The following is a 24,668-nucleotide window of genomic DNA, read 5'->3' as shown; positions in this document are numbered from 1 at the left end:
AAGGAAATTTGTGGCTCCTCTCAGATTCCAGAACTTTCTGCCACAGAAATGTGAGGAACATGTGTTTTTTTAGCCAATTTTTGAGCTTTGCAAAGGATTCTGGGTAACAGAACCTGGTCCGAGCCCCGCCAGTCACCCCTCCTTGGATTCCCCTAGGTCTCTAGTTTTCAGAAATGCACAGGTTTGGTAGGTTTCCCTAGGTGGCGGCTGAGCTACAGGCCAAAATCTACAGGTAGGCACTTCGCTAAAAACAGGTCTGTTTTCTTCCAAAATTTTGGTGGTGTCCACGTTGCGCTTTGGGGCGTTTCCTGTCGCGGGCGCTAGGCCTACCCACGCAAGTGAGGTATCATTTTTATCGGGAGACTTGGGGGAACGCTGGGTGGAAGGAAATTTGTGGCTCCTCCCAGATTCCAGAACTTTCTGCCACAGAAATGTGAGGAACATGTGTTTTTTTAGCCAATTTTTGAGCTTTGCAAAGGATTCTGGGTAACAGAACCTGGTCCGAGCCCCGCCAGTCACCCCTCCTTGGATTCCCCTAGGTCTCTAGTTTTCAGAAATGCACAGGTTTGGTAGGTTTCCCTAGGTGGCGGCTGAGCTAGAGGCCAAAATCTACAGGTAGGCACTTTGCTAAAAACAGGTCTGTTTTCTGTGATGTGTCCACGTTGCGCTTTGGGGCGTTTCCTGTCGCGGGCGCTAGGCCTACCCACACAAGTGAGGTATCATTTTTATCGGGAGACGTGGGGGAACGCTGGGTGGAAGGAAATTTGTGGCTCCTCTCAGATTCCAGAACTTTCTGCCACAGAAATGTGAGGAACATGTGTTTTTTTAGCCAATTTTTGAGCTTTGCAAAGGATTCTGGGTAACAGAACCTGGTCCGAGCCCCGCCAGTCACCCCTCCTTGGATTCCCCTAGGTCTCTAGTTTTCAGAAATGCACAGGTTTGGTAGGTTTCCCTAGGTGGCGGCTGAGCTACAGGCCAAAATCTACAGGTAGGCACTTCGCTAAAAACAGGTCTGTTTTCTTCCAAAATTTTGGTGGTGTCCACGTTGCGCTTTGGGGCGTTTCCTGTCGCGGGCGCTAGGCCTACCCACGCAAGTGAGGTATCATTTTTATCGGGAGACTTGGGGGAACGCTGGGTGGAAGGAAATTTGTGGCTCCTCCCAGATTCCAGAACTTTCTGCCACAGAAATGTGAGGAACATGTGTTTTTTTAGCCAATTTTTGAGCTTTGCAAAGGATTCTGGGTAACAGAACCTGGTCCGAGCCCCGCCAGTCACCCCTCCTTGGATTCCCCTAGGTCTCTAGTTTTCAGAAATGCACAGGTTTGGTAGGTTTCCCTAGGTGGCGGCTGAGCTACAGGCCAAAATCTACAGGTAGGCACTTTGCTAAAAACAGGTCTGTTTTCTGTGATGTGTCCACGTTGCGCTTTGGGGCGTTTCCTGTCGCGGGCGCTAGGCCTACCCACACAAGTGAGGTATCATTTTTATCGGGAGACGTGGGGGAACGCTGGGTGGAAGGAAATTTGTGGCTCCTCTCAGATTCCAGAACTTTCTGCCACAGAAATGTGAGGAACATGTGTTTTTTTAGCCAATTTTTGAGCTTTGCAAAGGATTCTGGGTAACAGAACCTGGTCCGAGCCCCGCCAGTCACCCCTCCTTGGATTCCCCTAGGTCTCTAGTTTTCAGAAATGCACAGGTTTGGTAGGTTTCCCTAGGTGGCGGCTGAGCTACAGGCCAAAATCTACAGGTAGGCACTTCGCTAAAAACAGGTCTGTTTTCTTCCAAAATTTTGGTGGTGTCCACGTTGCGCTTTGGGGCGTTTCCTGTCGCGGGCGCTAGGCCTACCCACGCAAGTGAGGTATCATTTTTATCGGGAGACTTGGGGGAACGCTGGGTGGAAGGAAATTTGTGGCTCCTCCCAGATTCCAGAACTTTCTGCCACAGAAATGTGAGGAACATGTGTTTTTTTAGCCAATTTTTGAGCTTTGCAAAGGATTCTGGGTAACAGAACCTGGTCCGAGCCCCGCCAGTCACCCCTCCTTGGATTCCCCTAGGTCTCTAGTTTTCAGAAATGCACAGGTTTGGTAGGTTTCCCTAGGTGGCGGCTGAGCTACAGGCCAAAATCTACAGGTAGGCACTTTGCTAAAAACAGGTCTGTTTTCTGTGATGTGTCCACGTTGCGCTTTGGGGCGTTTCCTGTCGCGGGCGCTAGGCCTACCCACACAAGTGAGGTATCATTTTTATCGGGAGACGTGGGGGAACGCTGGGTGGAAGGAAATTTGTGGCTCCTCTCAGATTCCAGAACTTTCTGCCACAGAAATGTGAGGAACATGTGTTTTTTTAGCCAATTTTTGAGCTTTGCAAAGGATTCTGGGTAACAGAACCTGGTCCGAGCCCCGCCAGTCACCCCTCCTTGGATTCCCCTAGGTCTCTAGTTTTCAGAAATGCACAGGTTTGGTAGGTTTCCCTAGGTGGCGGCTGAGCTACAGGCCAAAATCTACAGGTAGGCACTTCGCTAAAAACAGGTCTGTTTTCTTCCAAAATTTTGGTGGTGTCCACGTTGCGCTTTGGGGCGTTTCCTGTCGCGGGCGCTAGGCCTACCCACGCAAGTGAGGTATCATTTTTATCGGGAGACTTGGGGGAACGCTGGGTGGAAGGAAATTTGTGGCTCCTCCCAGATTCCAGAACTTTCTGCCACAGAAATGTGAGGAACATGTGTTTTTTTAGCCAATTTTTGAGCTTTGCAAAGGATTCTGGGTAACAGAACCTGGTCCGAGCCCCGCCAGTCACCCCTCCTTGGATTCCCCTAGGTCTCTAGTTTTCAGAAATGCACAGGTTTGGTAGGTTTCCCTAGGTGGCGGCTGAGCTACAGGCCAAAATCTACAGGTAGGCACTTTGCTAAAAACAGGTCTGTTTTCTGTGATGTGTCCACGTTGCGCTTTGGGGCGTTTCCTGTCGCGGGCGCTAGGCCTACCCACACAAGTGAGGTATCATTTTTATCGGGAGACGTGGGGGAACGCTGGGTGGAAGGAAATTTGTGGCTCCTCTCAGATTCCAGAACTTTCTGCCACAGAAATGTGAGGAACATGTGTTTTTTTAGCCAATTTTTGAGCTTTGCAAAGGATTCTGGGTAACAGAACCTGGTCCGAGCCCCGCCAGTCACCCCTCCTTGGATTCCCCTAGGTCTCTAGTTTTCAGAAATGCACAGGTTTGGTAGGTTTCCCTAGGTGGCGGCTGAGCTACAGGCCAAAATCTACAGGTAGGCACTTTGCTAAAAACAGGTCTGTTTTCTGTGATGTGTCCACGTTGCGCTTTGGGGCGTTTCCTGTCGCGGGCGCTAGGCCTACCCACACAAGTGAGGTATCATTTTTATCGGGAGACGTGGGGGAACGCTGGGTGGAAGGAAATTTGTGGCTCCTCTCAGATTCCAGAACTTTCTGCCACAGAAATGTGAGGAACATGTGTTTTTTTAGCCAATTTTTGAGCTTTGCAAAGGATTCTGGGTAACAGAACCTGGTCCGAGCCCCGCCAGTCACCCCTCCTTGGATTCCCCTAGGTCTCTAGTTTTCAGAAATGCACAGGTTTGGTAGGTTTCCCTAGGTGGCGGCTGAGCTACAGGCCAAAATCTACAGGTAGGCACTTTGCTAAAAACAGGTCTGTTTTCTGTGATGTGTCCACGTTGCGCTTTGGGGCGTTTCCTGTCGCGGGCGCTAGGCCTACCCACACAAGTGAGGTATCATTTTTATCGGGAGACGTGGGGGAACGCTGGGTGGAAGGAAATTTGTGGCTCCTCTCAGATTCCAGAACTTTCTGCCACAGAAATGTGAGGAACATGTGTTTTTTTAGCCAATTTTTGAGCTTTGCAAAGGATTCTGGGTAACAGAACCTGGTCCGAGCCCCGCCAGTCACCCCTCCTTGGATTCCCCTAGGTCTCTAGTTTTCAGAAATGCACAGGTTTGGTAGGTTTCCCTAGGTGGCGGCTGAGCTAGAGGCCAAAATCTACAGGTAGGCACTTTGCTAAAAACAGGTCTGTTTTCTGTGATGTGTCCACGTTGCGCTTTGGGGCGTTTCCTGTCGCGGGCGCTAGGCCTACCCACACAAGTGAGGTATCATTTTTATCGGGAGACGTGGGGGAACGCTGGGTGGAAGGAAATTTGTGGCTCCTCTCAGATTCCAGAACTTTCTGCCACAGAAATGTGAGGAACATGTGTTTTTTTAGCCAATTTTTGAGCTTTGCTAAGGATTCTGGGTAACAGAACCTGGTCCGAGCCCCGCCAGTCACCCCTCCTTGGATTCCCCTAGGTCTCTAGTTTTCAGAAATGTACAGGTTTGGTAGGTTTCCCTAGGTGCCGGCTGAGCTAGAGGCCAAAATCTACAGGTAGTCACTTCGCAAAAAACACCTCTGTTTTCTTCCAAAATTTTGGTGGTGTCCACGTTGCGCTTTGGGGCGTTTCCTGTCGCGGGCGCTAGGCCTACCCACGCAAGTGAGGTATCATTTTTATCGGGAGACTTGGGGGAACGCTGGGTGGAAGGAAATTTGTGGCTCCTCTCAGATTCCAGAACTTTCTGTCACTCAAATGTGAGGAAAATGCGTTTTTTTAGCCAAAATATGAGGTTTGCAAAGGATTCTGGGTAACAGAACCTGGTCCGAGCCCCGCCAGTCACCCCTCCTTGGATTCCCCTAGGTCTCTAGTTTTCAGAAATGCACAGGTTTGGTAGGTTTCCCTAGGTGGCGGCTGAGCTAGAGGCCAAAATCTACAGGTAGGCACTTTGCTAAAAACAGGTCTGTTTTCTGTGATGTGTCCACGTTGCGCTTTGGGGCGTTTCCTGTCGCGGGCGCTAGGCCTACCCACGCAAGTGAGGTATCATTTTTATCGGGAGACTTGGGGGAACGCTGGGTGGAAGGAAATTTGTGGCTCCTCTCAGATTCCAGAACTTTCTGTCACTCAAATGTGAGGAAAATGCGTTTTTTTAGCCAAAATATGAGGTTTGCAAAGGATTCTGGGTAACAGAACCTGGTCCGAGCCCCGCCAGTCACCCCTCCTTGGATTCCCCTAGGTCTCTAGTTTTCAGAAATGCACAGGTTTGGTAGGTTTCCCTAGGTGGCGGCTGAGCTACAGGCCAAAATCTACAGGTAGGCACTTCGCTAAAAACAGGTCTGTTTTCTGTGATGTGTCCACGTTGCGCTTTGGGGCGTTTCCTGTCGCGGGCGCTAGGCCTACCCACACAAGTGAGGTATCATTTTTATCGGGAGACGTGGGGGAACGCTGGGTGGAAGGAAATTTGTGGCTCCTCTCAGATTCCAGAACTTTCTGCCACAGAAATGTGAGGAACATGTGTTTTTTTAGCCAATTTTTTAGCTTTGCAAAGGATTCTGGGTAACAGAACCTGGTCCGAGCCCCGCCAGTCACCCCTCCTTGGATTCCCCTAGGTCTCTAGTTTTCAGAAATGCACAGGTTTGGTAGGTTTCCCTAGGTGGCGGCTGAGCTACAGGCCAAAATCTACAGGTAGGCACTTCGCTAAAAACAGGTCTGTTTTCTTCCAAAATTTTGGTGGTGTCCACGTTGCGCTTTGGGGCGTTTCCTGTCGCGGGCGCTAGGCCTACCCACGCAAGTGAGGTATCATTTTTATCGGGAGACTTGGGGGAACGCTGGGTGGAAGGAAATTTGTGGCTCCTCCCAGATTCCAGAACTTTCTGCCACAGAAATGTGAGGAACATGTGTTTTTTTAGCCAATTTTTGAGCTTTGCAAAGGATTCTGGGTAACAGAACCTGGTCCGAGCCCCGCCAGTCACCCCTCCTTGGATTCCCCTAGGTCTCTAGTTTTCAGAAATGCACAGGTTTGGTAGGTTTCCCTAGGTGGCGGCTGAGCTACAGGCCAAAATCTACAGGTAGGCACTTTGCTAAAAACAGGTCTGTTTTCTGTGATGTGTCCACGTTGCGCTTTGGGGCGTTTCCTGTCGCGGGCGCTAGGCCTACCCACACAAGTGAGGTATCATTTTTATCGGGAGACGTGGGGGAACGCTGGGTGGAAGGAAATTTGTGGCTCCTCTCAGATTCCAGAACTTTCTGCCACAGAAATGTGAGGAACATGTGTTTTTTTAGCCAATTTTTGAGCTTTGCAAAGGATTCTGGGTAACAGAACCTGGTCCGAGCCCCGCCAGTCACCCCTCCTTGGATTCCCCTAGGTCTCTAGTTTTCAGAAATGCACAGGTTTGGTAGGTTTCCCTAGGTGGCGGCTGAGCTACAGGCCAAAATCTACAGGTAGGCACTTCGCTAAAAACAGGTCTGTTTTCTTCCAAAATTTTGGTGGTGTCCACGTTGCGCTTTGGGGCGTTTCCTGTCGCGGGCGCTAGGCCTACCCACGCAAGTGAGGTATCATTTTTATCGGGAGACTTGGGGGAACGCTGGGTGGAAGGAAATTTGTGGCTCCTCCCAGATTCCAGAACTTTCTGCCACAGAAATGTGAGGAACATGTGTTTTTTTAGCCAATTTTTGAGCTTTGCAAAGGATTCTGGGTAACAGAACCTGGTCCGAGCCCCGCCAGTCACCCCTCCTTGGATTCCCCTAGGTCTCTAGTTTTCAGAAATGCACAGGTTTGGTAGGTTTCCCTAGGTGGCGGCTGAGCTACAGGCCAAAATCTACAGGTAGGCACTTTGCTAAAAACAGGTCTGTTTTCTGTGATGTGTCCACGTTGCGCTTTGGGGCGTTTCCTGTCGCGGGCGCTAGGCCTACCCACACAAGTGAGGTATCATTTTTATCGGGAGACGTGGGGGAACGCTGGGTGGAAGGAAATTTGTGGCTCCTCTCAGATTCCAGAACTTTCTGCCACAGAAATGTGAGGAACATGTGTTTTTTTAGCCAATTTTTGAGCTTTGCAAAGGATTCTGGGTAACAGAACCTGGTCCGAGCCCCGCCAGTCACCCCTCCTTGGATTCCCCTAGGTCTCTAGTTTTCAGAAATGCACAGGTTTGGTAGGTTTCCCTAGGTGGCGGCTGAGCTACAGGCCAAAATCTACAGGTAGGCACTTTGCTAAAAACAGGTCTGTTTTCTGTGATGTGTCCACGTTGCGCTTTGGGGCGTTTCCTGTCGCGGGCGCTAGGCCTACCCACACAAGTGAGGTATCATTTTTATCGGGAGACGTGGGGGAACGCTGGGTGGAAGGAAATTTGTGGCTCCTCTCAGATTCCAGAACTTTCTGCCACAGAAATGTGAGGAACATGTGTTTTTTTAGCCAATTTTTGAGCTTTGCAAAGGATTCTGGGTAACAGAACCTGGTCCGAGCCCCGCCAGTCACCCCTCCTTGGATTCCCCTAGGTCTCTAGTTTTCAGAAATGCACAGGTTTGGTAGGTTTCCCTAGGTGGCGGCTGAGCTACAGGCCAAAATCTACAGGTAGGCACTTTGCTAAAAACAGGTCTGTTTTCTGTGATGTGTCCACGTTGCGCTTTGGGGCGTTTCCTGTCGCGGGCGCTAGGCCTACCCACACAAGTGAGGTATCATTTTTATCGGGAGACGTGGGGGAACGCTGGGTGGAAGGAAATTTGTGGCTCCTCTCAGATTCCAGAACTTTCTGCCACAGAAATGTGAGGAACATGTGTTTTTTTAGCCAATTTTTGAGCTTTGCAAAGGATTCTGGGTAACAGAACCTGGTCCGAGCCCCGCCAGTCACCCCTCCTTGGATTCCCCTAGGTCTCTAGTTTTCAGAAATGCACAGGTTTGGTAGGTTTCCCTAGGTGGCGGCTGAGCTAGAGGCCAAAATCTACAGGTAGGCACTTTGCTAAAAACAGGTCTGTTTTCTGTGATGTGTCCACGTTGCGCTTTGGGGCGTTTCCTGTCGCGGGCGCTAGGCCTACCCACACAAGTGAGGTATCATTTTTATCGGGAGACGTGGGGGAACGCTGGGTGGAAGGAAATTTGTGGCTCCTCTCAGATTCCAGAACTTTCTGCCACAGAAATGTGAGGAACATGTGTTTTTTTAGCCAATTTTTGAGCTTTGCTAAGGATTCTGGGTAACAGAACCTGGTCCGAGCCCCGCCAGTCACCCCTCCTTGGATTCCCCTAGGTCTCTAGTTTTCAGAAATGTACAGGTTTGGTAGGTTTCCCTAGGTGCCGGCTGAGCTAGAGGCCAAAATCTACAGGTAGTCACTTCGCAAAAAACACCTCTGTTTTCTTCCAAAATTTTGGTGGTGTCCACGTTGCGCTTTGGGGCGTTTCCTGTCGCGGGCGCTAGGCCTACCCACGCAAGTGAGGTATCATTTTTATCGGGAGACTTGGGGGAACGCTGGGTGGAAGGAAATTTGTGGCTCCTCTCAGATTCCAGAACTTTCTGTCACTCAAATGTGAGGAAAATGCGTTTTTTTAGCCAAAATATGAGGTTTGCAAAGGATTCTGGGTAACAGAACCTGGTCCGAGCCCCGCCAGTCACCCCTCCTTGGATTCCCCTAGGTCTCTAGTTTTCAGAAATGCACAGGTTTGGTAGGTTTCCCTAGGTGGCGGCTGAGCTAGAGGCCAAAATCTACAGGTAGGCACTTTGCTAAAAACAGGTCTGTTTTCTGTGATGTGTCCACGTTGCGCTTTGGGGCGTTTCCTGTCGCGGGCGCTAGGCCTACCCACGCAAGTGAGGTATCATTTTTATCGGGAGACTTGGGGGAACGCTGGGTGGAAGGAAATTTGTGGCTCCTCTCAGATTCCAGAACTTTCTGTCACTCAAATGTGAGGAAAATGCGTTTTTTTAGCCAAAATATGAGGTTTGCAAAGGATTCTGGGTAACAGAACCTGGTCCGAGCCCCGCCAGTCACCCCTCCTTGGATTCCCCTAGGTCTCTAGTTTTCAGAAATGCACAGGTTTGGTAGGTTTCCCTAGGTGGCGGCTGAGCTACAGGCCAAAATCTACAGGTAGGCACTTCGCTAAAAACAGGTCTGTTTTCTGTGATGTGTCCACGTTGCGCTTTGGGGCGTTTGCTGTCGCGGGCGCTAGGCCTACCCACACAAGTGAGGTATCATTTTTATCGGGAGACTTGGGGGAACGCTGGGTGGAAGGAAATTTGTGGCTCCTCCCAGATTCCAGAACTTTCTGCCACAGAAATGTGAGGAACATGTGTTTTTTTAGCCAATTTTTTAGCTTTGCAAAGGATTCTGGGTAACAGAACCTGGTCCGAGCCCCGCCAGTCACCCCTCCATGGATTCCCCTAGGTCTCTAGTTTTCAGAAATGCACAGGTTTGGTAGGTTTCCCTAGGTGGCGGCTGAGCTAGAGGCCAAAATCTACAGGTAGGCACTTTGCTAAAAACAGGTCTGTTTTCTGTGATGTGTCCACGTTGCGCTTTGGTGCGTTTCCTGTCGCGGGCGCTAGGCCTACCCACACAAGTGAGGTATCATTTTTATCGGGAGACTTGGGGGAACATAGAATAGCAAAACAAGTGTTATTGCCCCTTGTCTTTCTCTACATTTTTCCCTTCCAAATGTAAGACAGTGTGTAAAAAAGACGTCTATTTGAGAAATGCCCTGTAATTCACATGCTAGTATGGGCAGCCCGGAATTCAGAGATGTGCAAATAACCACTGCTTCTCAACACCTTATCTTGTGCCCATTTTGGAAATACAAAGGTTTTCTTGATAGCTATTTTTTACTGTTTATATTTCAGCAAATGAATTGCTGTATACCCGGCATAGAATGAAAACCCACTGCAGGGTGCAGGTCATTTATTGGCTCTGGGTACCTAGAGTTCTTGATGAACCTACAAGCCCTATATATCCCCGCAACCAGAAGAGTCCAGCAGACGTAACGGTATATTGCTTTCGAAAATCTGACATTGCAGGAAAAAGTTACAGAGTAAAACTTAGAGAAAAATTGATGTTTTTTTCACCTCAATTTCAATATTTTTCTTTTTCAGTTGCTATTTTCTGTAGGAAACCCTTGTAGGATCTACACAAATTACCCCTTGCTGAATTCAGAATTTTGTCTACTTTTCAGAAATGTTGCGGTTTATGGGATCCAGCGTTGGTTTCATGCCCATTTCTGTCACTGACTGGAAGGAGGCTGAAAGCACAAAAAATCGTAAAAATGGGGTATGTCCCAGTAAAATGCCAAAATTGGGTTGAAAAATTGGGTTTTCTGATTCAAGTCTGCCTGTTCCTGAAAGCTGGGAAGCTGGTGATTTTATCACCGCAAACCCTTTGTTGATGCCCTTTTCAGGGAAAAAACCACAAGCCTTCTTCTGCAGCCCATTTTTCCAAATTTTTTAAAAAAAATGAAATTTTCACTGTTTTTTGGCTAATTTCTTGGCCTCCTTCTGGGGAACCCACAAAGTCTGGGTACCTCTAGAATCCCTAGGATGTTGGAAAAAAAGGACGCAAATTTGGCATGGGTAGCTTATGTGAACAAAAAGTTATGAGGGCCTAAGCGCGAACTGCTCCAAATAGCCAAAAAAAAGGCTCGGCACAGGAGGGGGAAAAGGCCTGGCAGCGAAGGGGTTAATGGACACAGTTGAGAATGAATAGCATTCTGACTGGCTCAGAGAGCTTTTTTCCCCTTAGGCAAATTCGCTCCAACTGGAGCGAGCGCTCTGATTGGCTGCCAGAAACAGAAAGGAAAACATTGCTGACAGCCATTACAGGACTCAGGGACTAAGTTATCTGTCCTGAACATTTAAAAATATATATATATATATAAGGGGGCACAGAAGGGATACACTGCCTCCCTATCCCTTGTGGTTTTGGGATCTAAGAGAGACCCACAGCTATACAAAAATAATAAAAGAAAAAAAAAAACTGTTTTTGCCCTAACACCGCAAGACTACAGCAGACTGCAGCAAAGCTAAAAAATCTTTTAAACAATATTTGGGGAAGATATCCCCTTTTGGGACCTGGGGCACAGCCCCAGGGACCAACTTTTAAAAAAATGGGAGGGGGTGTGTGGATCCCCTCCCCTGAGACTGAAGTGGCACTGGGCACACCATTTTCTGGGGCCAAACACTTTACTGAAGGAGGGGGGTGGGGTGGAACAGCCACCCACCTGAGCCCAAATGGGCCCAGGGGACCCCATCTTTGACCCTTATAAGGCCCGGGAGGTCGCATCCGTTGGTGGCGGCCCATTGAGTATGTGCTGGGGAGCCCACCCCTAGGACACAGTAGTTTCTCTGCCTGCGCAACATATGTTTGCTCCTGCCTGGTGGGCCATGTATAACTCTCCCACTGAGTAGGAGCAAACATGCCTTCCATGCCTGCAGGAGCGCAGGCAGGGAAGGCATGGTTGCTTTCAGTGGGAAGGAGATTTAAAAATGCTCCAACTGGGTGGGAGCAGACTTTTGCTTCCCTGCCCGCACTTCTTCAGGCAAGGAAACACATAATGCTCCCACACAGCGAGAGCAAGCATAAGCAGCTGCTTCTGCTGGGCGGGAGCAATGATGGCTTTTGCCATATGCGGGGAGCTGGCTTAGGCCTTGGGTGGATGCAGGGGGCCCATGTGGGCACAGGTGTGACCACTTAGGCTACAAAAGGCACAGGGGATGGGGTCCCCAGAGCCTCTTAAAGCTTTGAAGGGGGGCCCCAAGTGTCCCCTTTCCCTGTTAGTGGATGGTGGCCCCAGGGCCTATTTGGGTTCAGGGAGGGGGGGCATGCACTTTCCTCCTTTAAAATAACTGTTTCTGATGGGGCCCCAGGGCCTCGTTAGGCTCTGGGCCACGGGCCCCCACCCCTATCATTAATATATAGCCCTGGGGGATGGTATCCCTAGGGCCCATATGGGCCTGGGCAAGAGGGGCAACATGGTCCCCTGCCCTATTATAAACATGTTTGGCCCCGGGAGGGTGGGGTCCCCGGGGCCTCTTAAGGGTTGTGGAGGGAGCACCACACACCTCTCCCATATAATTATTGTATGGACCCAGGGATGGGGTTCCCCGGACATCTTATTGCTCATGGTGAGGGGCCGCATACCCACTTCCCCTATAGTTAGACTTTGGCATCGGGGTTGGGGTCCCCAAGGCCCATTTGGACTTGGTAGGGGGCCACACACCACCCTCCCCTAAAGGAAGTATTTTTGGCCACAGGGAATGGGGTACCTGGGTCTCTAATGGCTTAGGGAGGGGGGCACCCACCTCCCTCTATAATTACTGTATGACCCTGGGGGACGGGGTTTCCATGGCCCCCTCCACTAAAAGAAGTGTTTTTGGCCCCGAGGGATGGGGTCCACCGGGCCTCTTAATACTTGGGTTTAAAAAAAAAAAAGAAAAAAAAAAGAAAAAAGCAGGCAACGCCAAGGGATTGGGCTCCCTGGAGCCAATAGTGGCTTTAAAATAGGGAAACCGAACAACCACGCTGCGCATGGCCAAAGGCTATGTGTGGCTGGGGTTAGATGAATGAGGGATCATTTGCAAGGCCTATACGCAGGCCAAGCCCTTTGGGCATGCGCTGTGGGAGTTGTCTTTACGTATAGTAATATAATATTACTTTACTTTTTTTTTTAAACCTAGAAAGTCACTAAAAAACCAAAGATTAAAGCAACGTTATAGTTAGGTGAAAATTTAATGACAACGTAATGTTTTGAAGTAAAAAACAAACACAAACAACAAACCCCCTCCCCGAAATTCACTTGTTATAGTTAGCTGGGCTAACTATAACATGCACCCTGCCATGCTCTGCTTATGACCTCACATATTACATCACTCATGCCATGTTCCATGACATTTATGACATCATTGATGACATAACTGATGACATCATCCAAGCTACTTTTCAACCCATTACTCTATGAAGGAGACTATGGCATTAGAGGAAGGAAAGCAAGTATGAAACAGCTCAGAATAATATAAGCCATCATTAAAGCCATCACACAAACAACCCTCTAAGGTGAAGCAAGTTTCTGTTATGTTCAACACTGACCCTGTACCATACCCTTTATGGGTAACTGAGGTCATGTAGACAAACAACCACACATAGACGGGTAACCCCTGCTGCAAACAGTGTTCAATCTGTATACAACTGTTCAGAGAAAAACAACTTCTTCCAGACATTCAAGCCCTGTTACATAACTAATGCCCTACTAGGGACAGCCTTTAACCTGTATTAAACCTGCCCAGGCTAGTGAACCTTTTGTGAGAAATGAAGCAGACTTGAGTAGAAAAGTGGGTATTGTCAACAGTGTTTACCTGAAGCAGACTTTACCCTGAATCACACTGTTTGGAGATAGCCAAAGTCTTATGAGGAATATAACAGATTATTAAAAAGTATCTGCTAAGAACAGTGCTCATTCTATGCAAAACCTCTCCAAAGAGAGACTGCTCACTGTAAGTACCCTAGGAATGAAGGTGCTAAAGGTCATACTAACCACAGCTTTCAAACTTTGCTGAATACTTTATTAATGGTCCAGCTTCTGTGGCTAATTAAACACATGTACATGGGTAAATACCTGTTGCACACAGCTGTCTGTCCTATATAGAAAGTGTCATGCTAAGACAATTCCCTCAAAACACTCAAGGCTGCTTGCAATGCTTAGTATCTACTACATAGAATCTCTGTCCTGTTGAAAACGTTTGTAGCAAAACCAAACTACTGGTGCCCAATATACTGGACACAACTCATTAACTGTCACCTGCAGACAGCATTAGCTCTGTAGAAAAATATTCATAACAAACTCAATACCTCTACATACCAATGACCCATTAGAAGCAGAAGCATTTTGCAAACAATTACACCTGTTAGCAGAAAAGAGGCTGTACAAAAATAGGTGAAGTTGGAAGATACTTGCCAGTCACTATGTAAAGTATAAAACAAACTAGCATTCTTATTGGATGATGTCAACAGTGATATCATAGAACATGTCATGAGTGATGTCATATCTGAGGTCATAAGCAGTGCATGGTGATTGTGCAAGTTGTAGTTAGCTCTGCCAACTTTAACTGGTGAATTCCTTTTTTTTTTTCTTAGTTTAGAACATTACGTTGTCACTGAAATGTTCACAATATTACAATGCCACTGTTGGAAAATGGCTTCTTGTTGCAGTTATCCCCTCCACACTTTTTGTCTGATATTGATGCTGACTTGACTGAGAAGTGTGCTGGGGCCCTGCTAACCGGGCCCCAGCACCAGTTCTTTCACTAAAAATGTACCATTGTTTCCACAATTGGCACACCCCTGTCACACAGATAAGTCCCTTGTAAAAGGTACATGTGGTACCAAGGGCCCTGTGACCAGGGAAGGCCCCTAATGGCTGCAGCATGTGTTGTGCCACCCTAAGGGACCCCTCACGTAACACACGCACACTGCCATTGCAGATTGTGTGTGTTGGTGGGGAGAAAAAGGCAAAGTCGACATGGCATCCCCCTCAGGGTGCCATGTCCACAAAACACTCCTGTGGCATAGATAAATCACCCCTTTAGCAGGCGATAAAGCCCTAAGGCAGGGTGCACTATACCACAGGTGAGGGCATAGCTGCATGAGCAATATGCCCCTACAGTGTCTAAGTCCATTCTTAGACATTGTAAGTACAGTGTGGCCATATTAAGTATATGGTCTGGGAGTTTGTTAAAATGAACTCCACAGTTTCATAATGGCTACACTGAACACTGGGAAGTTTGGTATCAAACTTCTCAGAATAATAAACCCACACTGATGCCAGTGTTGGATTTATAAAAAAATGCACACAGAGGGCATTTTAAAGATGCCCCCTGTATTTTACCCAATCCTTCAGTGCAGGTCTGTGCCAACCTGGCACTGAGAGACAAGTTTCTGACCCCCTGGGGTGAGAGCCTTTGTGCTTTCTGGGGCCAGAAACAAAACCTGCACTGGGTGCTTCACACCTCCCCCTGCAGGAACTGTAGCACCTAGCAGTGAGCCTCAAAGGCTCAGGATTCGTATAACAATGCCCCAGGGCACTCCAGCTAGTGGAGTCCGGGGAGTTAATGAGAAAAACAAGGAGGACTTACCCCCTCAGCCAGGTCCACCCCTAAGGTGACCAGAGCTGAAGTGACCCCCTCCTTGGAAAATCCTCAGTCTTGTTTTGGAGGATTTAGCTCAATAGGGATAGGGATGTGCTCCCCTCCCCAAAGGGAGGGAGCACAAGTAGGGTGTAGGCCCCCTCAAGCACTGTAGCCATTGGCCCTGTGACCCTAACACCCCCCCAAAATCAGTATTTAGGGGCGACCCTGAACCCAGGATTTTAGATTCCTGATGACCTAACAAGAAGAAGGACTTCTGACCTGAAAACCCAGCAGAGAAGAAGGAGATGACAACTGCTTTGGCTCCAGCCCTACCGGCCTGTCTCCTGATTTAAAGAACCTGCACCAGCGACGCATCCTACCGGCCCAGCGACCTCTGCCGACTCAGAGGACTGCCCTGCAATTCCAAAGGACCAAGAAACTCCTGTGGACAACGGCCCTGTCTAAAGCAACAAGAAGAAACCATCTTTGAAGGGACTCTCACCTCACTCCAGATGCATGAGTCCCCATCACTCTGCACCCAATACCCCTGGCCCGTGTCCAGAGAAACCAACACCGTAGAGAGGGCCCCCAGGCGACTCCGACGACATGTCCTTCCCCTGACCGACCTCTCTGCACCCCCACGACGACGCCTGCAGAGGGATTCTAGAGGACCCTCCTGACCGTGACTGACCGGTAACAAAGAAACCAGACGCCTAGAAGAAGCACTGCACCCGCAGCCCCAAGGCCCGTGAAGAACCAACCACCAGCGCAGCAGTGACCAGCAGGCGGCCCTCACCCTGGCCCAGTGGCTGGCCGAGAAGCCCACGTGCCCTGTCTGCATCGACTGAGTGACCCCCCGGGTCCCTCCACTGATTTCTATACAAAATCTGACACCTTGTTTGACACTGCACCCGGCCGCCCCTGTGCCGCTGAGGGTGTACTTTGTGTGCCTACTTGGGACGCCCCCAGTGCCCTACAAAACCCACCTGGTCTGCTCCCCGAGGACGCAGGTACTTACCTGCTAGCAGACTGGAACCGGAGCACCCCTAGTCTCCATAGGCACTTCTGTTATTTGGGTCCCTCTTTGACCTCTGCACCTGACCGGCCACGTGTTGCTGGTGCTGGGTGTGTTTGAGGTGGTGGACTTGAACCCCCAACAGTGGGCTACCTATGCCCTGGAGACTGAACTTGCAAGTGCTTTAGTTATGTCAAAAACTAACCTGTACTTACCTCCTCCAGGAACTGTTGAATTTTGCACTGTCCACTTTTAAAATAGCTTATTACCATTTTATGCCAAACTGTGTACATTACTGTTTTGATTAAAAGTTCTATCTGTACCTATGCAAAGTACCTTACAATTAATGTACTTACCTGCAATTTGAATCTTGTGGTTCTAAAAATAAATTAAGAAATTAATATTTTTCTATATAAAAACCTACTGGCCTGGAGTTAAATCACTGTGTGTGTGTTCTCATTTATTGCTTGTGTGTGTACAACAAATGCTTAACATTACCCTCTGATAAACCTAACTGCTCGCCCACACTACCACAAATAGAGCATCAATATTATCTATTATTGCCCCTGTCAAGCCTCTTGACGACCCCCTGGACTCTGTGCACACTATCTCTCACTTTGAGATCGTATATACAGAGCCAGCTTCTTACAGCCACTTTAGCCTTTGTTTTTTTCATGAATTTCTAAGTTTTTTCTTAAACAAAATCAGATATTTTGATTGCACCTAACTATAACATCACTTTGACCTTTGCTTTGTCAGTGAATTTCTAGAGTTTTTTTTTATGTAAAGTAATATTTTATTACCATACGTAGAGCCAACCTCCACCAATGGCCGTGTGCAGCAGGGGTTTGGCGGGAGAGGTTGCATGGCTTGGCCTGCTGTCAGAACCTACGGCCAACCACTTCGCAGACAAGCAACCTCATGTAGCATATGGCCTGACCATACACTTCATGGGTAGCCAAGCTCATATTAACAATAAACCACAGTCAGATGGGTAACTCCTTCTGCACATGGTGTTCAATTTGTATTCAACTGTTCATAGGAAATCAAGTTCCTCCACATGCACAACTTCTGTGACATAACCAATGCCCTACTACAGACAGTCTTTACCTGTATCAAACCGTTCACAGTCACCAGACCTACAGTGAGAAATTAGGGGGATATGAGAAGATAAGTGGGTACAGTAAGCAGTGTTTAATCCTGGGAGAGAGTTTACTTTGTACCACACTATTTGCAGACAGTGAAATTCTCATGAGAAATACATCACAGGGTATTAATAAAAAGTATCTACCAAGAACAGTGTTCACTCCATGAAAAGGTTGTCCAAAGAGAGACTATTCACTCAACATTTCCAAGGTCTGAAGGTGCTAAATGTCATACCATCTGCAGCATCTGTACTGTGGGGAAATCTTTACAGGTAGCCAATCTTCTGAAGCTAATCAAGCACGTGTACATAGGCTAGTGCCTGGTGCTCACAGTTTTCTATCTTATGTAGAAATAGTCATGCTGAGACAATTCTGTCAAAATACTCAAGGCTGCTTACAATACTTAATACCAACTATGTAGAATCTTTGCTGTGTTGGACTATTTCTCTGAAGAGACAAAATTAGTTGTGTAAAACATACTGGACACAAGTCATCAACTCTCGCCTGTCCATAGTTACTCCTTAATACAAAGATTTATAAATGCTCAATGCCTCCACACACTTATGATGCATTAGGAGCACATGTGTTTTGTAGACACATCCATTAGCTTGACATAGGCTGTGTAAAATTAGGTAGAGATGTAATATGGTACTTACTTGCCACTATGTAAACTATAAAACAAACTAACACACTCATTTGATGACGTAATCAGTGATGTCATTGGATATGCTATCAGTGATGGTAAAAATGATGTCATAGAACATGTCATGAGTGATGTAATATGTGAGGTCTTAAGCTGTGCATGGCAAGTGGGCAAGTTATATTTAGCTCTGCTGACTATAACTGGTGAATTTGTGTTTTTTTTTTTTAGTTCGATACGTTGTGTTGGCACGGACTATAACGTCACTTTAACCTTTGTTTTTTCAGTGAATATATATATAGGGACAGGGGAACTGGTGAGTGTTCTGAATAGGCTCTGGGCGAGGGGTCGCGTGTATGAGTATGATATATTTATATATATATTTACAACTGTGTCCATTAATGCAGCCCTAGATGGAGTTTTAATGCTATCTGTATCATTTTATCCTGTATTTAGTTTTGGGACGCTTAAGAAATAAAATCTTAGTATATGTTGGGTGCTAATGACAGGCTTGCCAGATAAAGAAAAAAAAGCAGTGAGAAACAATATTGATATCATAAAAGTGAATTTATGGTACCATTGCATTCAAGGTTTAAAAGTTTCCAACAACTGTTGCTCCATTTTGGCACCCTCATATAAAATGAATGCACCTCTTAAAAAAACAAGCATTATGGTACAACTTACAATATGGCAGGTTCGGATGGGAAGCCATTCTTCTGACATTATTAATGGTTTTCTTTAACATCTGTAAAATGAAAATTATTTTAAGATATGTATAAATGACTGACAGGAATGCATAACTTGTTTGCATACTGGATTACAAACTTCATAATATAAATATGAGAAATTCTATGGATAGGAAGTTTAGAAAAAAACAACATATGTCACCTATCTACAATAATGAGTTACTTGCCTTTGATAGCACTTCTAATGAAGACTAGCTCTTCATTCTATGTCTTTACCTTGCGAAATATTTACAGTACCAGGCTACAACTACGAAATTTTAAAATCTCTCCATTTGACTTGGTGGTATCAGAGGTATCAAGGCTTCAGCTGGTTCATATACATGGATTTACGGTAAGGGCTATCCATGACACTTAAGTCAGTTTCCTTTATTTTCCTCAAAGACCAAGAAAATGAAATGTTTAAACCTGGGGATAATTTACAGAAGGTATTAGGGAGGGAGATAATAGAGCTAATGAAAGGTAACATTACCTGGATTACGTAAAGTGACTATTCTAAAAGGTATATCTTTCAAAAGATTCCTTTTCTAGTGAACAATTCTCTTGCAGTTCCACTAGAATTATATCTTTTGGAGGGGTCCTGATAGCACTTTTGGCAACATACCACAACTAGATGAGGAATCATTAAAGCACTGTGCTACCACAGCACACCTGTATCATAGTATTTGAACACAAGAAGTAATGACTGATAAGTATGACTGGTAAATATTTGCCTTAATATTCATGTCCCACAGCTACTGGGGCTTAAGCCAAAAATAAAATGGTTACTTGCTTGCAGCCACTTTACTGAAGTCATAAATGTTAGAATAATTCCCTGCTGCCTATCGGGACCCTAGAACACTTCTTCAACATATGTCCTATAAACGATCCATAATCCATCAGAATGAGTGACGATCCACCATGTTCCCATGTTGCTCAACACTTTCTGAAAGCTAACGTAGGTAATGTTTTCCCGATAGTCTTTAAAAGCATGAGAAATGAACCTTTTCTCAGACTACAGTCCAAAACCCGAGTGAAAACTTGCTTTGGGATAACTTGACTATGACGAAAAGTGCAGTCTGAGAAGCTTGCATTAAGCGGGCTATAAATATGCATTGTCCCTTTAAGGCTCCAGAATCTTTCACCACACAAAGCTTTGTATTGACAATTGCCTCAGAGCCAGTTCGTTTTGAAAGAATGCTGGATGAAATTAATTGAAAGTAGTTTTCTCTGATGCCCAAGTCCTACAGCAGGGTAGGAGTGAGGGTAATTTATAATTTCAAAGAATATGCAGAACAACCATTACAAGTAGGTAACCATTAAATCTGCAGTGTAGTGTATTCTTTGGTATTCACAAATGTTAGAACAGAATCGAGAACAAAAAACTGAAATAGATCAGCAGCTCTTGGGCATCACAGACAACTACCTGAAATATATTGTATATTGTATCATCATAATCTACATTTATAATAGACCAAAGAATTTTTTTATAGTGGCCTGACAAACCAGAAGTGAGTTTTGCATCTCAGGACAATGTTTTGTGAAGATACGTACTGTACTGACTTCCAGGTAGCCACTCTACAGTTCTCTGCTAAAGGTATATTTCTCAGCCAAGTCATGGTGGATGCTTTTTCTCCTGGTACAGTGAGCCTTTTAGTCGGCTGGCAGAGGCTTATTTGATAGGTGGTAACCCAGAACTATGTAAGCTATTATCCATATGGGGATGGTTTCTTTAGATGTAGGCATACCCGAACATAGGCAAATCTATTTGATCAAGAGCTAGCTGGCTTCCTAGTTGTCTTGTCTAAGTTAAAACAAAGAACTCTTCTAGTGACTACAGAATGCAAGGTACACTCTGCTGCCGTTGATGAATTAGGAAGGAATGTCGGACGAGTGAGAGTCTGGTTGATGTGGAATCGGAGGCCACTTTTGGAAACAAAGAAGAGACAAGTCCCTAAAGCCTCCCTGCTAACAAGGAATAAAGTGCAAGAATTTATTGGGGATGATAAAGCCAATATCGCTACAGGCTGACCGAATTGCTATCAGAAAGGTTGCCTTCCTTGATGGATGCTGCAATAAAGCATTGTGTATAGGCTCAAATAGAGGGCCCATTAATTTGGTTAATACCAAAGTTAGCTCTCAAGGAGGAGATGGAGGTGTAAGAGGCAGAAAATCTTTCTTTAGACCTTTCAGGCTATCTATCAGGTACTTTCCTATATGCTGTATAACCAGCTTTTACTGATGCAAATTGTAGTTTTAATTGAGTCAGATATTAGTAAATATGGAAGGATGATTTCTTTGTAACAGGTAATGGGATTGTATCCTCTTTGCTGGTACAAAATACAGATATATTCCATTTAAAGGACTAACATGCCCTGGTTGAAAAGCGCTTAACTTTCATTAATTTCAATGCATGATTGAGGCAAATTCATGTTTCAGTACTATCTGACCTCATGAGCAATACTACAAAATTCAAAGCTGTCAAATTTGTGTGGAACAGCTGGCTCTGAGACCTGGTCAGCAGGCTCTGTTTGCATGTAATCTCTTGTGTTGCTTGAGTGACAGTTGCAGAAGGTCAAGAAACTACTAATGCATGGACCAGTCAGGAGTATGGAGGGGATTGTTGTTGCCTTCTAATTTCGGATTTTCAAGATGACTGCAGGAATCAGTGGAAATGGTGGAAAAGCATAAAGCAGTGTCCTTGACCAAGTAATCAAAAGGGCACGTCTAAAAAACCCTGTCTTGCATAGTCGTTTCTTCCATCGGTGCGGCAAAAAGATCTACCTCTGCACCACACACAAAGCTTTGATATAAGAGTTTGTCATCCAGAACCCATTTGTGATTCTTTTTCTAGAAACAACTTTGGAAGTGTGCTTGATTATTGAGAAAGCTTGCAGGGGAAACACTCAGACACAGTTCTCTGGCCAAGGCACAGATTTTCTGGAAAGAAAACAAGAGAGAAAGAGAGAAAGGAGGAGAGAGTGAGAGAGATAGATATCTCATTCTCAAGCTGTCCTGCGTGTTTAGATAATGCATTCCTGTTGTATTGTCCAGCTTAATGATGATTCTGCGCGCTGTCAGAACAGGGAGGATGGACTTTAGAGCCAGTTGGACTTCTCTCAACTCTGAGTAACTGATGTGAGTCGAGGCCTCCTTCTTCAATCAATGCACTACTACAGTCATCAGATACGTTCCCCATCCTGATAGAGAGATGTTTTTGGCAACATTCTGAAGTGGTCGCTCTAACTCAAATGGAATTCCCTGATTCAAGTACTATTTGTACACCACAATGACACTAAACATTTTGCCACTATCACAATATGTAGTTTGTCATCCCAGTGGTCACATCTCTGAGACTACTGATCTTCTAGACATTGCTGGAGTGGTCGCATTTAAAATCCTACGCTTGAGACAGTGGAAAAACATGAAACTAGCAGAGAGGACATTTGCCTTGCAGATTAATTTTATGTCATTAAAAGATGGCACATCTCCTGAATTGATGACACTCTCTCCATCAAAGGAAACACTTTTGCTATGACTGTGCCTCTTGTCACTCCAATATACAACAGTATTTGAGTTGGTGTTGGCTTCAATTTCTGTTAATTTATCTGCTGACCTAGACTGAGGAGCAAGGATTCTGTGGCATTATATTGCTGCTATGCCTTGTATTGGCTGTGAGTTTTTATGAGCTGGTCATCTAGGTAGAGCTAGATGAAAATTTCTTCAGGTCACAGATGAGCTGCAACTACTGCTATGCATTTTGAAAATGCGCGAGGAGCTAACTTCAGACCAAAAGGCATTACTGCAAACTGGAAATATGTTGAGGGAGGATTTGATGGAAGAGTAACATTCAAAGCTTCTCTTTTTTTAACTTTATGAAGTTTCATAGATCCATTGATTAAATACCTGGTGTACCTTCCTTTCCCGTTGAGCTGAGGAAGTACATGTTTGATAGCCTGCTTCTTTAGAAAATGGCTATCTTTCTTAAACTGGACAAGATGCCAACTTTACCGCTTCTTTGGTGGAATTGGCAGTACTTTTGCTGTAAATCAAAGCAAGTAGCCCTGCTTGAGTTGAGGGGGAGCGGAGCTTACCTGGCAGCAAGATGGCTGCAAACAGAGAGCCCAGTCGGCCACTGACAATCCTCAAGGATCCTGCCACCCCAGAGCTGCTAAGCACCTACAATTTACACCCCTGAGTCCTTTTTCAAGCTAGGGGAACCGAACAAGGCGAGTTTGACGTTCAGTCAGGCACCCTGCTGCTGGAACGGCTGGGTGTGCTATGCGCCATTACAGGGGCTTGGAGGCAGACTGGACCAAGCATGAGCAAGCCTGGCGATTGGTGTGCAGGGTGCCTGGAAATCTGAGGCACATCCCTGGGCCGTTTTCAGTACTGCGGGTCCTCCCTGGGTAACTCAAAGTCCGGCGCTGGTGAGCGCACTGCCTGCTCCAGTGGCTGTTTGAAGAGCTTGGACAGAGTGCGGCCCTCTGCACCCAGTGAAGTTGTGCCCAGCAGGGACTCCAAGAGGTGAGCCGGGGTAGAGAGATATTGGCATGGGAAAGACAGAGGCCCACTGTTGTCTCCATGACGGAGCCCAGCTTCTGGCTCTAATTATTAGATTACACTCTGTTTCCCACGGCTTGCAGACCCAGTGCAATACTCCGTGCTGTTTAAATCGGGCGGCAGCGCGTGCTCTAAAGCTCCTCATCCGCGCTCCTGCTGCACTGAATGATGCGCTGACATTCATGCTGAGCTTGGAGGTAAGAGTGACTCTGACTGTTACCCACACTCGTTATTAGATATTCGCTCACACGTGCATTGTTTTCCTCGTTCAATCTCACCACATTTGCAGATATTTGCTTTCTACCACTGTAGTCACCCAAGGGTACTTTTGCTTTAAAAAAAAAAAAAACATTCTGCTGTCTGCCTTACATTTGTGTCTAATCTAACTGAAGTGGGGAGACGGAAATTGCCCATTACTCTGGATAACAGCCACATACTGCTCTCCCCCATCCAACACAAATGAAGACCCATCGCCCCCCCATTGCGCCCACTTACCACCAGGGGCAAGAATGCCAAAACCCAAGCCAAGCTTCACTTGCAGCAACGCAAGTCCTTCAGCGCTCGGGAAGAGCACAAGGAGGCCTGACACGGGGGACCCAGACTCGGATGTAGAGCCTGATTTGAAATGCATCCTTGCATCATAGTCTTGCCACAACTGATGGCAAAACTGACTCATTATCCTTCAGGATGGATAGGATAACTGAGAGGCTTGATAAACATACTGAGAGCCTTGACACAGGTGAGCTGGAGGATGACCATGTTACTTTAAACAACATCCAATCCAAGATGGGTAAAACGCTTGCTGCCCTCCAGACTAAAGTTGAGGATTTGGAGGCCCGTTCCCGCAGGAACATTTTATGCATAATTGATATTGCAGAGTTGACTTCAATTGACAATATGGAAAAATATATCGAACAACTGCTTATAACGCTGTTAGACAGTGAGACTTTCTCAGATACGTTTGTTGTTGAAATGGCGCATCGGTCCCCTGTGCCTCGTCCCCCCTCCCCCGGAGGCGACGCCCAGGCCAGTGATAGCCAAAAGTTTATATTACAGGGATCATGATGCGGCCCTGCAGAGAGCTCAGGACTTGAAGACATTGAGACACGAAGGAACGGATATTTCTCTCTACCCTGACTTTACACACCAGGTCCAAGAGGCACAACGTCTGTTTCTCCAGGCTAATCGTCAATGACCGGCTCTTCAATTGGACTACTGCATGCTTTACCCGGCCAAACTACCGGTCATGGTGGATGTGAAGCCACTGCTATTCACAAGCAGCTTTCACAATTCTTTCAAGCAGCTTTCACATTTTTTTCCAAATGGAGGGTGGCTGCAGGGAGTCAACAGAATTCAACAGCCTCATCCCCCTAATATGAGAAAAAAGTTCTACTGAAAATGCACCACTGTTTTCTACCCTTTCTTTATTAATTTCCTTTACAGTTTCCAGCGACTCAGTGTCCTCAGAGCAAAGGAAAATGGAGTTGATGATCATGGTCTGATCACATGTCCTCTCACTTAGATTGCATGGTTACTCATCAATGTTGATTCTATGCAGCCAGGCTGCGATTGGGTGATTCACTAGACTATGTCTGTGCCTAATTGTTTAGCTGCTGTTATACAATGCTTGCTCTTTTGTTCTGTTCTACCATGGAGGGTTCCTGAAATTTTTTAT

The 24,668-nt window shown here is 46.4% G+C and overlaps 1 protein-coding gene across 1 annotated transcript in view; it reads right to left on the bottom strand.

Annotated features, from left to right (window-relative positions):
- DMXL1 (Dmx like 1) overlaps nucleotides 1-24,668 on the bottom strand; it is a 1,414,533-nt gene that overhangs the window by 120,867 nt on the left and 1,268,998 nt on the right. The window contains exon 37 of the mRNA XM_069226844.1: nucleotides 18,393-18,453. Coding sequence (XP_069082945.1) covers nucleotides 18,393-18,453 — 61 coding nt within the window. The remainder of the gene's footprint in view (nucleotides 1-18,392; nucleotides 18,454-24,668) is intronic.

The sequence above is a fragment of the Pleurodeles waltl genome, chromosome 1_1, assembly GCF_031143425.1.
Source record: "Pleurodeles waltl isolate 20211129_DDA chromosome 1_1, aPleWal1.hap1.20221129, whole genome shotgun sequence".
NCBI classification, from domain to species: Eukaryota; Metazoa; Chordata; class Amphibia; order Caudata; family Salamandridae; genus Pleurodeles; species Pleurodeles waltl.
Note: the sequence above shows the minus strand (reverse complement) of the source record. Positions and strands in the feature narration are given on the sequence as shown.